Raw genomic sequence first — 13,766 nt, forward strand, 5'->3', positions numbered from 1 at the left:
TCAAGCATCAGTGAGTTAATCATTGGCACTGGACTTCAAACAGAACTGGCAAGGGAATAAAATGCTCTGAGCAGTCAAACATCTGCAACAAACAAAAACTTAGACACCGGGATTCCAAGTTTTCACCCCTGGAGCGCGGTCGGAGAGCAAAAACATGAAGACACTTACACCGACAAAGGGATCTGCTGCTCCGATCCGACCACGTCCACTAGGGCCGTGTTAAAAGCTGTCCAGAAAATAAAGAAGACCCCCCAAAACGCCCGGAGTAGGTTCAAAATCATGGTTTCTCCGAGAGGCTGAGAAGACTTAGGGAAATTCGAGCAGAGTTGATCTCAACAGCAGAGCTGCTGGCTAAGCCTCTCCCCCACCAAAGCAGCGCTGGGGAAGAAAAAAAAAAAAAAATAATAATGAATCACAGCTCCATCCTCATCCCTCCCAGGAATGGCCCTCTCTGCGTAACGGAAGAGAGGGCCAGAGAAAAAGCTCTAATGACTTGAAAAAACTATTGTGTCCTTGCAACAGCGAAGCGTTTTCCAGCGCCGCTGCAGCCACTTGGCGCGTAGTTCTTTACAACTCCGCCGCCCGCGGGAGTGACTTCAGTGCCCTGGCGCGGCTCCGAAGCGCCCCTAGCAGCGGGGAAGCAGCCTCCCGGGAGTCCAAGCGGGGAGGCCGCCTCCTGGCCGGTACGGCTCACTTGACAAATGGGAAGCTGCCGAGAGGTCTCCGGTCAACTCCAGCCTCCATCCCAGGTCCAGTCAGGCAATGCACTGGTTCCGTGGGAGCAGCCTTCTAGTGGGCTAGCGCGAGCCCGAGCGCGCAAAGCGGGCACGGGAGGAGAGGGACCAAGGGCCAAGGTCGGGAGGAGCCCGGAGTGCGCCTCAGCCCTTGCCGGGGCGGGGGGGGGGGAAGCTGAGGGGAGCAGTGCACTTTGCCCACGGGGCTGAGCTGGGAAGGGCTCGGCAGGAGCGGGAGGGGGGGGGGTCGCGTACACCCACCGGAGCCCTGGCCAATTCAGAGCGTGCTCTGCTGCTGACAAGCATCTGCCACCCAGCCCTCCGGCGGAGATGGACGCTGGCTGCAGCTCAGCCCCTCGCGCCGGAAACAGCCGAGCATCCCGGCCGCAGAGTCGCCGCGAGGGGGAAGAGCCGGCAGAGCGGACCCTGGGCGAAGGGGCAGGTTGAGACGCAGGAGCGGCGGATTCCCGGGCCCCGGGCTTAGGGCAGGTTCGCACATTGAGCGGGCACGAAGGCACGTTTGCAGCGTCCTCCCTGGCTGAGCGCTGCGGCGAGTCGCTCTCCGGCAAGATCAGGACGGGGAAAGGCTTATGAATGAAAGGAAATGCAGCCTGAGTGAATCAATGCAGGCTAAGGGACTGGAGCCTATGAATGAATTATTAATTGGAGCTTGTGCAGGAATTCCCCTTAGCGAAGTGAGCCTGTGCTCACTTCGCTATTCCACAGAGAGAGCAGCTAGGAAGCAGGAATGATTGATCCAGGTATTTTTGGTGTGTTTTAACCTCCCCTGCCCTGGTTTCTCGCCTCTCTTCCCTCCCCCGGCTTTGCTTGTTCCAACCCTCTACCTCCAAAAGACTTAAAATAGTATTTGAACTTTAACATAAAATAAGCATACCGGGAATTAAAGATGATCCGAGCATGGGCTGAGTCATCCTTACACACTGCTGGGGAGATCAGCTACCGAAACATTAGTGCACAGTATCTAGAATTCTAGTTTACCTAGCTCGGAAGTTGGAATCCATGTCTAATTAGACCATATTCCTTTGTACGCAGTATACTTTCCTTGTTTAGCCTTGCCTCCCTTGAGGTTTGGTGCACAGTACCGCTACTTTGCTTTCACATTAACTTTTACAAGTGTACTGAACAGCTTGCTGTAAATATTACCATCCCCTTCCACTATCCGATTCCCATAGAACATGTGCCCTGGCCAAAATGAAACTGCTGTTTAATAAGATGAGCAAGTCTCTAGAAAAACTGAAGATTTAAGAAAAAAGGTAAAAAAAGATTCTAAAGCAATTTGTACAGTTATTGGAAAAGCTCGGGGTTTAGCTTTCATTACCCACTACTCATTTCCCCCATATGCAGTAGATTGCCCTCATCTTCAGTCTTACCTTGGTTTGGAGGAGAAATGCACATTTTATCTTGTATTTTTGGGCTACCCATATGACTTGGTGCACTAAGGATCCACTTTGTCTGCAAAATGTGCAAATCTGTGTGATCCAATGAGTATTTGGTAAGAAAGGGTTTATATACTGCCATATCACCAGGTGCTCAGCCTACCTACAGGCAAAATGTAAACTGTATCGATGACTAACCATATATAATGAATTATATACCCTTTTGAACAGGTCCTATAAACAATAAGACCTTTTCAGTACAATATCAGACTGTAGACATTTAGAGGAGAAGCATCTGTGCATGTTTGTTATGCAATTTTTAAATTTTGTCAGGAAAGTAGTTTGTATGTTTTAATTCCTAGTACACAAGCATATTTTTATATGAAAACTTATTTTTTGTTGCTCAGTCCAACATAAACTGTTTACAAAATGTGGTTTAAATATGAACTGGCTTGGTTATTCAAAACAGTTAGCTGAAGCCTTGAAAACATTTTTAAAGTACATAATGTATTTACAGATGTTTAATGGATATTTCTAAAATTGCAACATAAAACGTGAAAAAAACCACCAGCTAATATGATAGAGGCTTACAATATCACTGAATTACTTAAGTTTTCACTCTTGATTTTTTTATTTAACATTTTATACTAGATCTTGTTCACAATTAAGAGTGTGTGGGGGGTGCATAATTGAATATTTGTACTGTCATAATACAGGAAAAGCCTACTCTGCCCCTTGCCCACACACAGTAAAGAATTAAACAATATAGCAATGGCCAGTTTGCTTGTGTCACCAAGTGTCCATGTTCCATTACTACATTGTGAAATATCGTCAATATCTTATTCATTTATGTACTCTAGAATGTTCATGCACCTTTTTGGAACTTTGTCATGCACTAAATCAACTGTAAACCTGTATTATTCTGTGTTGTAATCATGGTTTAATACATCATAAATCACTAAATACATATTACACAAATGGGCACCTGGGGAGGGATAGCTCAGTGGTTTGAGCATTGGCCTGCTAAACCCAGTGTTGTGAGCTCAATCCTTGAGGGGGCCATTTAGGGATCTCGGACAAAAATTGGGGATTGGTCCTGCTTCAGGCAGAGGGTTGGACTAGATGACCTCCTGAGGTCCCTTCCAACCCTGATATTTTATGTAGTATCCTCACCTGCCTACTCCTCCTACTCCAGGCATGGAGGTCACTACATCCAGCTTCAACATAATACCATGATGTGGAAGCTATAGTGGCAATGGAAGTGTCACAAAGCAGAAACTTCTCTACGTTGAGGGCTCATAATGATCATGCGAGGGGGCAGGGGAAGTAGAGGGAAAGTTAGTTGTCTAGTGAAAGGTATTGTGGATTCTTGATTTGTTTTTAATTTTACATTGATTGCTGTAGGTAAAATGAAAGCTGTAGGTGGTAAATGGAAAGGAAGAATCTTATTCCAGTTTTATGCTAACCAAGTCATTTAAAAAAAAATCTTAAGGTGGAAATATCCAGAAATGGACGACATTATGTTGTGGTTCACAATTTAGCATAACCTACTGATAGTCTGGAGAGAGACAGGAGATGAAGTCACCTGCAATTTAAAAAGGATGCACGGCTATCAACTTTTAACCTCAAAATGATTTTGTAGCTATATTTGTTTACTCACTGTGACCCTAGGCACCTCTATATTCATAGACTACTGCAACAGTATTTGTACAAAATGTGTTGTGAATACCATATGAAAGCTAACATACTGCTTGTTATTATTGTAAAATGCATGTGTTAACATATGTGAAGTTATGAATTCCCTCTGTATGAGGTTAGTAGGACATGTTTAAGACTAGATAGCCTAGTCTAGGTAAAGGTAATAAAGAGGTCCGCTTGAGACAAAGGAATGTGGGTTTACCTCACTTTACATATTAGTGGTCAACAATGCCATTGAGCTAAAATCAGCAGGGGTTATCCTGAATATGAGAGAGAGAAAAAAAAATGATTTAACAGGACCCCTGCTCCTCAGAGACACACAGGAGATTGAATCCCCAGGAGACCTTCTTGATTTGTAAGATAGGCATCCCTTGGGGGATAAGGAACAGAAAGAGACTCAATCTTTATCCTTCACCTTAGGAGACAAAGGAACCAAGTGAGTTGATCTCTGTGATGGGGCCTGGCCATGCTGCTCAGTGAAAGCTGGAAAGGAGAGAGACTATGTGAGAGAAACCATCTTGAACAAAAGACAATATGTTGCAGATTAAGTTTTAAATCTTTGAGATATGTTTTCACTTTTATTTGCTTTAGCCATCTCTAGCTTTATCCCTTCTACTTGGTATCATTGAATCCATGTTCTTTTGTTAATAAACTTGTTTTACTTTTGTTAGAAATCTTCACTGCTGTGTAAGTCCAGTAAAGTGCATGCTTCTAGAAAGCAAACAGGTTACAGTGTTTTACTGTCTCTGCAAAGGCAGCAAACCTAACACTTCCTCTGTGAGGGTCTTGAGAGGGACTGATCCCTGCAAGTAGCATGATTTTGAGGTGAACTCAGGGCAAGAAGTGTTTTAAAGGTCATCCTGCAAGGTGTAACCAGGTTGGGCAAACCCAGGGTGATGCTTGTGACATGCTAGCAGGCTGTTGGGGTCAGAGCTGTACAGTTATGAGACACCCTGGCAGATGGTGACCAAACCTCTTACTGGCCTGGGTGAAGCACAAAATGTCTCTCATGCCTTTATCACTGCTGAATCTCAGAGATGCCTCTAGAAAATATGCATCAAACAAAAAAATGTTAAGCAGTGATGCTAGGTGACAAAACTTCTCAGTATTCTGTAATTAACACCCTTGGAGTCTCAGAAGCAAATACTAGTACATTATTGCCTAAAGAATGAAGGCCCTACTTAAATGGAATCTTGAAGCCAGTCTGCTTTCACTAAATGGTAGTCTCAGGGAGTATAATTTCCCACACTGAGCTAAAGTGTTGTCCAATAACTTGGGTTCCCCCCCTTTTCCAAGGATGTAAGGTCATCTAATCTTTTTCTCATTCATAGATGATCAGGCAAAAGATTACACAGACAAGAGTTCCTACTCCACCTCCTGGAGGTGGAAATCTAACTAGACTATACAATACACCAGATAGCTGTTCAAAGGGTCAGAGAGGAGATGAATGCTGGAAGCCTTCACAGAACAGCATTTTAAGGAAGGAACTGAGGGAGTTTACATGGTGAGCAAGAAATGGAAGATAGTTCAAGGGATAAGGGTGGCATGAGAGATGCTACATATAGTCTCCATCTTCTATTCTGGCCTTAAGGTCCATTTTGGTAAACAGGTGGAGTAAGGAACCATCAAAGCAATTCCAATGCCCTTCTCTCTCCCTCATTTCAAAGAAATTGTAAAAAGGGTGAGGTGTGGAGAAAAGAAAAAAAAGTCATTCTCAGCTTTGCAACATTCTTTGAGATCTTTGATGAAAGACATGGTCTTGAGCTTAGAGAAAGCAATTGAGAGGCACTAAGGAAACATATGGAGCTGGGGTGGGGAGTAGGAGGAAATGAAGTAATTAATACAAATGTTTATTGTATTTCTTTTTTCTGACATCCTCTCAGTGAGCCCTACTCAGATAAGAAAATAAATGCAAAAAGCTAAAGTGGCCAAAGAAACCTGTGCAGAAAAATGCAAGCTACAGCTACCTGAAATTTAAAAAAAAAAAAGTACAAACCCCACAAGAGTTCATTTTATGTGCCTGTATTCTGTAAGAGTTAGAAGATGCATATACTGCAAAGCAATGGAAAGATATGTCCTAGTTGGAGTGCACAGCTGCTAACTTTCACACTTAGAGGCATACTTCTGGGAAGCTGAAGGCACAGAGATTGTAATTCTGAAATAAGTGTTTTGTATAATGATCCTTTCATTTTATAAAGTAAAGGATACCATGATTTTCTTCAGAGTAGCAGCTGTGTTAGTCTATATTTGCAAAAAGAAAAGGAGTACTTGTGGCACCTTAGAGACTAACCAATTTGAGCATGTAGCCCACGAAAGCTTATGCTCAAATAAATTTGTTAGTCTAAGGTGCCACAAGTACTCCTTTTCTTTTCATGATTTTTCTTCTCTGAAATATATCTAGCCCCAAAGTGACCCCTTAAATAAGAAATGGGAGGAAAGAAGGGAGAAGCAGAAGAACATACAATAAAACATAATATGGTGCACTGTATTGAAAGATCTCTCTTGCCTTTAACTTTCATTTCTCCATTCTCTTTCTTCTTTCACATGTGTAAAATGGAAAGAAGTGAACAAGAGGGATATGATAATGATCATATCTAAGCCTCACAAAGCACTTTAAGACCCTCACATGAAAGGCACAATATAAATGCTAAGTAATATTATTTGGAAACACCAGTGGGAGAAGGATTGATAAAATAATGCTTTAAAAATCTTTGGCTTGGTTTTATCTGGCATAAGAACACAGCTTTTATTGTTTCAAGTGAACTGGATGTCTGAGTGTGTGTGTGTATATATATATATACACACACACAGTCTACATTAGACTATTCTGAGGCAGACCTAACATTGTTGGAATTTTATGAAGGTCCCTAGTCTATGAGACTAAGTGTTTTATTGGTACGGGAATGCTAATTGACTGATCCCAACCCACTTAGGACAAAGATTGGAGGTCAAGTAACACTACTCATAGGAATTAGTGATTTACAATACCATATGCACATTATGTGGTGAGTTAGTGCATTTCAGACTTTAAAAACTTAAAGCATATTATAGATATTTCAGTTATAAAAATGAACCATGTTATGTCTAAAGCTATGTTACACTTCAATATATAATTTATTGTTTGAGATTCATTATAGACAAGATTTTAATTCACAAGAATATTCACAGGATTGAATACAAGCTATGTTTATAACTATTGCTGGAGAACAATGGCATTAAAATAAAATGCTGTATAGAAGAGCAAAACCCCCTCAAATATACTATCAGGTCAATATTTTGACTACACATTTTCAGCATATTTCAACCCAAAATAAACCTCACAGTGTGCCCTAAAACTACAAGGAATGCAGTTAATTTAGCTTGCACAAAGACTGTTCAGCTGCCTTTAGCATCTCCGCATGGAGTTAAAAATGTAAAAAGAGCAGAGCATTATCACATCCCAGCCTATGACAGCTCATGCTGCATGGGCAAGCTAGAATGCTTTAAGATAATGATGTTTATAGCTAACCAAATCCAAATTTAAGCAGTCCACTGTAGCTCCAGTCTGTTAGTTCCATTTCACATAGGCTTAATTTATTTTAAATTTTCAACTATTGAAAAGACTGCTTTGTTTCTTTTGAGAATCAGGCTAGAAAATGAACTCTTCCAGCAGCAAATGAATTATCTTTTACACCTAAGGCTAGTGTTACGTTGTATACGTTAATGTTTTCGTTGCATTCAAAAATATTTGAACACAGAAGCTAGTGACTAAAATGAGAAATCATAACCGAGAAAATAAAACAGACAAAATATTGTGACAAGAAAAAAAGCTAAAATGGGACACCAATGATAAAAAAAAAATAAAGAGCAAAAGTGATAAAGCATTTAACTGATGAATCTAGGATTGTCTGTAAGCTACAAAAACTAAATCACTAACCTTGCATAATTTGGTTCAGATTCATCTGAACCATGGAAATTCCTCTAACTGAGCTCCCTTGAATGACTCTTCCTAGATATGAACTTGAAAGATTTGAATCATTTGGGATGCATTACAACAAAATATTTGTGATACCAAGCACATGGTAATTCAGCAATGGGGATTGTGATCAACTACGAATCTGGAGTCACAGGCAAAAAAACGACACTAAACCTCAGTGGGGGTGGGGGGGAAGCCTCACTGACAACAAATCAAAAAAGCCCATTGACTTGAAGTGAGGGGCAACGACCATCTGCCACAGAACTGCAACCCTAATCCTGGCCCAGCATGGAAGGCTGGGGGAAGGGAGAGGCAGACAGCAAGCCTGACCCCACACTCACCCTGGGTATGGGCAGTGGTAGCTCCTGTGTCCTGCAGGGCTAAACCTGGGTTCCCGCTCCAGACGTTGTGAACTAGAGCATGGGATTGCAGCAGCGCTCAGGTTTGGAACCTCTCATGATGGGAGGTCCCCCAGACCAGATTTGAGTGAGTGGCACTGCAACCCTGTGCACCAGGTCACAATGCCCAGAGCGAGGAGCCAGGCTGAGCTCACAGAAACCAAGCTGCAGAGCGTGGGGCAGGCTTGCTCTCCAACCCCCACTCCAGGCCTTCCCTCTGCACTAGTTTGGCAGGGCATCCCACTTAGAGCCTTCCTGCAGGATGTCACAGCAAACAGAATTTGTGGATAAAACCAAGAAATCACAATTCTGGGACTTCACTGTGACAAACCAGCAGTTCTAATTATGAACACTGACTGATCCTAAAAGCCAGAGAGAAATTCTCAGAATTACAGAGGAAAAAGATGCATATAAAGAATCAAGCAAAGAAGAATGTTTTCCACTACAATTATAGACTAGCATCAGCTTGAGGGGAAAAAAAGCCAGTGTTTTAAATTCAGGATATTAGATTGTCTCAAGTATTTGATCATAGTGGTGTCCAATATCAACCTAATGAAAAAGCTACAGTATCCCACAGTAATAGCCCAAAACCATTACAGTATCACTACTAGAAGTAATAGTGTGATGCCCAACAGAATTCTGTAGTACTTTATTTGCAGATGAACTATTGCAAGTGCTATCACATATCCAGTCATAATCCATCATCTGCCTGTGAAACTAAGTTAGTCAGAGGGTGGCAAACATGTCCATACAAGACTTCTAATAATTATGGAATCTTTCAAATCCAGCTGATAGGATTTACTTGGCTTCTATCTTGAAGATAGGTGGGTTGACAAATCAATTACATGTCTCGAAAGGGTATTATAAATAAAATAACTTTAATATTTTTGCTTGACAAAGATATTTAAAGCTTATTTTGCTTCATACAAACCAGCAAATTTCCCCTCCTACCAGCCCATCATCAGGGGTTGTTTGTACAAATATTTTGCAGTCTTAGATCACCACTTGTTCTGGTGTTCAATAAGGAGACCTATTGCCTGGAAGGCAGGAACTGATCTATTACCCAGGACCCCCTCAGACAGAACATTCTTTGGATCAGAGGTAGTGATGGATTCAGCATCTCACATGGCAAGGCCCTAGAGTAGGAATCTTGGCTGAAGATGTATTTGCTCAAAATGATTGGGCAACTTTTGGCATTACACAGAATACCTGACACTGCAACTACTAGAAAACAGCCACAACATGGAGTTTTAGTATTCTGACTGTTGCATACAATATCATGATCCATATGTCCAGTTCCCAAGAACCTGCACAATAAATGGCAGCTTGCATGACATGGAATTGTAAAATATTCATGTTTTGCTTATTGGGGATTGGCATATGTCAGGGTTCCTTCCCCACTCTGAAGTCTAGGGTACAGATGTTGGGACTGGCATGAAAGACCCCCTAAGCTTATTCTTACCAGCTTAGGTTAAAAACTTCCAAGGTACAAACTTTGCCTTGACCTTGAACAGTATGCTGCCACTACCAAGCGTTTTAAACAAAGAACAGGGAAAGAGCCCACTTGGAGATGTCTTCCCCCAAAATATCCCCCCCCCCCCAAGCCCTAAACACACCCTTTCCTGGGGAGGCTTGAGAATAATATCCTAACCAATTGGTTACAAAATCATCAAAGACCCAAACCCCTGGATCTTGGAACAATGGAAAAATCAGTCAGGTTCTTAAAAGAAGGATTTTATTTAAAAATAAAAGTCACCTCTGTAAAATCAGGATGGAAAATACTTTACAGGGTATTCAGATTCAAAGCACAGAAGATCCCTCTCTCGGCAAAAACCTTAAAGTTACAGAAAAAAAGAGGAATAAACCTCCCTCTTAACACAGGGAAAATTCACATAAAACAAAAGACAAACCAATCCGCCTTGCCTGGTTTACCCTATACTGGTTGCAATATTGGAGACTTTATTAAGATGGATTTCTGTCTGGCCTCTCTCAGTCCTAAGAGAGAGCAAACACGTAAACAAAAAGAGCACAAAGTAAAGCCTTCCCCCCACCCCAAGATTTGAAAGTATCTTGTCCCCTTATTGGTCCTTTGGGTCTGGTGCCAGCCAGGTTAGCTGAGCTTCTTAACCCTTTACAGGTAAGAGGATGTTGCCTCTGGCCAGGTGGGATTTTAATCTCACTGTATACAGAAAAGGCGTTACCCTTCCCTTTGTATTTATGACAACCCACAAGATTGAGTGTTTTCACACGCAAAGCTTGTTCAAAGATACATTTCAAATAAAAAAAGATACCATTTGGGTGTATTTATGCTTATGTAAAATATCAAAGCACTCATTCTAGATTATACAGTATTAACCACACCAGTGACACTAAAAGTTGCAGGAAACATTTGTCAGACTACTATGCCCATTACTTTTTAATGTCTCTCTCCATTTTAAGCAAGCAGGCTAACAAATTCAGGCCTTAATAGTCATCTCACAAGGGCTATGAAACCACAAGGGTATTATGAATGCCATCTTGTGTTAAGTCTAGTTACAGGCAGCCTACAGTGTGTGATAGACCATAAATATAAAAAAGAACCAGGGATGAAGCATTTTCAGGTTACTACCCCCTGCCACCATCTGAATGTTGCAGGAAACACCCATCATAATGTCTGTTTCATCATGAATCCCAGGAAATACTTTCATTCCATCTCCAATCAGTCAAACAGGGTGCTGATACCTTATGTTTGGAAAGTGGGCACAATATAGTATGTGATCCAAATGGTCATATTTTAGACTAAGACAAGAAATGCTGGTGTTATGACCCATGTAAGGTGGAATGATCTCAAAAGTCAATATGAAGCTCTGTTAACTAAAAATACCACATGCATTACAAGTCAAGTCTTACAACCACATTAAGAACTAGAATTCTCAGGCCTCAGACCAGTAAGATACATTGAGATCACCCTCCATAGAAATGGAGAAAAATCAAGTTCTAAAGGTACCCCCAGTTAGCAGTTTGGGATTTATTCATGGTGACAGTACAAAGAGATCAATAGTGCATCCTGTCAGTGTTGCACAATAAAGCTTAAAAGAAAAGTGTCAAAGACAGAAGTGGGGTCTTCTTGGGCAAGAGTGTTCTTGCTAAAACAATTCAAACCTGCTTGAGTCAGATTTCCCCATTTTGCTCTGTTGTCCATAATTATAACCTGACTTATTCTTCCATGGGCTTCTTCCATGTCTATAAATCTGTGACCATCAGTTCCTAAATATTTTGTTTAAAATTTGTCACTGCCTCAACTTTTTACTACAAGGCATTAAAAAGTTATTTGCTAAATTACTACAACAGATACCACACATCTCCCAATTCTAAGCATAAAGAAATACACTGATAATCTCCAGAATTAAGTATTAGAAAATCCATCTTTTTAATGATAATACCATACCTCTACTGAAACCTTTATCTGCGCCTCTAACTCCCTCCCTATCTCAGCACCAGGTCATAGGAGTCCAGTATGGGCAGAATGCTGCTCCCCATCTTCTCACGAAAAGCACAGTTGCATCAAGACTCCACAAACAATCCTATTGAACTGGATCCTGAAACGAAAGGAAGGCAAAATTTCCCTCCTTGTTTATAGACACACTCCATCCTATTTCAAACTTAGATTCTCTAAATCTCCTCACATCTCCCTTCTCATCTAGCACTGGCCTAATTGTTTATCACTGCCCACAATCTCACCACTGTTTACCTGAAAGCCTTCTGTTTCACAGTCCATTACAGGGAACACCTGTCCTTTACTCTAAATAGAGAGCTTGTGAAGCACTTTCAGATCTCAGCAGAAAGTGTCTCCTCCCTTATTAGTAACTCAGTTTTTGCTCTGCTCTTATTTAAAGAGCTGTTCTTCTCTGGAAAAAGACTTTTTAAAAACAGTATTGAAGGGTTCCATATATAGTGTCTCTATTCTCAGTGTTGCCCACTCTTGTGATTTTATAATGAGTTTCACAAAATTTGTTAGGTTTCTTGAAGCCCCAGCTGCTGGAATCAAGAGATTGCAGGGGGATCTCAGCTTTCATTTTTAAGTGAAAGTTTCTAGCTCATGATTGTGGACAAGGGCTTAAAATGTGAAAAGAATATGTCACAGACTCAAAAACCAGATGTCAAATAAAAAGAACCTGCCCTGACCCAAAGTGTACTTAAGCTTATGATTAAAGCCCTGTGCTGATATATTTATATCCGCATCAGATCTGCAAAAATTCTACACAGATGTAAATCTGATATCTGCAGATTTTTAGGGCTTTACATATAAAATTTGGATCAGCATCCATACATAAGCAGCAAAAATGTCCACAGATATCCACATATGTGGATGTCTGAGGTTATAAAGTGGATAGCTGCAGATTTGCAGGGCTTTACTTATGATTTTTAAGCCAAGTTCATAATTTGAGGCCTGACTCATGATTCTGGAATGTTTGGGATTGGAAATACACAATATTTCCACATCAAGCTTTTATGCTTTACAAATTATCTTCTCTAGACCTGAGGCAGAGCTCTGTGAAGCTTAAAAGTTTGACCCTGCCACCAACAGGTCCAATAAAAGATATTACCTCACCCAGATTCTTACTTTACAAATAAGATTTTTTTTCCTAAAGGCTTGATTACATACAAAAGTTGCATCAATTTAAACTAAGTTAGAAACCAACCGAGTTAAAAATCAGTGAAACCTCTTGAGTCAAATATTGAAAAGCTGAATCAAGATAGAGCACACTTAAGTAGAAAGAATCTTCACAAAAGGAGTTTGCACCAGTTTAGAAACCAGCTTTAGTTAAACTGATTTAGTTTAATCAGTGTTCAGGTTGCATGTAGACCAGGCCTAGTCCCAATCCTGCAAACTCAGCCTGGAATCCAAGAGTTAAGACAAGGGTGTTTTGGCTTGTGTATACATCACTAATATTTTAATATACTTCAGGCCAGATTCTACCCTCAGTCACATGCAGAGAGTTCCCAAATTACACCTCCAAGTTTGGAAGACTTAAAAAAAGGATACCCCTATGAAGTGGATAATTTCTGTTCATTACAAACACTTGGTAAACTCTATCTGCACCTCCCCATTTTATTGCACATGCACTCACCTTAACACAAAAAACACACATTTTATTCTGGAAGGAAGCCAGATTCCAAAAATGGGATGTACCACAGGTTTACAAGGGCATCTGTGCAGTCAATATAAGAGGCCAACTTGTGATACTCACTAGTAGTACTCCAGTGGTGAAGCTGCAAGGTCACCAAGCAGAGTACCCATTAACATCAGCCACTGATCAAACAGCACTGATGTGCTCATCAGTGCAGCACTAATCCCTCTGGGTTTATTTCTATCCAGGGAGCTACCATTCTAAGGACTCCAGTTAGACCTTTCTAAGTTCTCCTCCTAACCAGAAGTTCTAGGAAGCTACCTGCTTTCTTTCAAGAAATTTAAGGTCTAAAACCAGATCCTGTAAATTGCCAGTTCAACACAGCATTACTGCTAGTTTAAATAAGAAAAATGGTTAAAAATGAAGTATCATTTTGGAGTAGGATAATTTATAATCTAAACAGGCAGGACAGA

General features: G+C 41.0%; 1 protein-coding gene across 7 annotated transcripts in view; it reads right to left on the reverse strand.

Annotated features, from left to right (window-relative positions):
* Positions 1-1,361, reverse strand: part of CACNA2D3 (calcium voltage-gated channel auxiliary subunit alpha2delta 3) — a 732,114-nt gene extending 730,753 nt beyond the window's left edge. For 2 of the 7 annotated variants that reach the window (XR_006282707.1, XM_043518754.1), the window contains exon 1: positions 169-844. Coding sequence is in view for 6 of the 7 variants with exons in the window: in XM_043518754.1 (XP_043374689.1) it covers positions 169-281 (113 nt within the window). In the remaining variant the exon portion in view is untranslated. Of the gene's footprint in view, positions 1-168; positions 855-995 lie in introns of those variants that run through there. The other 5 variants (XM_043518751.1, XM_038411606.2, XM_038411603.2 and 2 more) reach the window with 4 other exon arrangements.
* Between the last annotated feature and the right edge of the window lie 12,405 nt (positions 1,362-13,766).

The sequence above is a fragment of the Dermochelys coriacea genome, chromosome 7, assembly GCF_009764565.3.
Source record: "Dermochelys coriacea isolate rDerCor1 chromosome 7, rDerCor1.pri.v4, whole genome shotgun sequence".
NCBI lineage: Eukaryota > Metazoa > Chordata > Testudines > Dermochelyidae > Dermochelys > Dermochelys coriacea.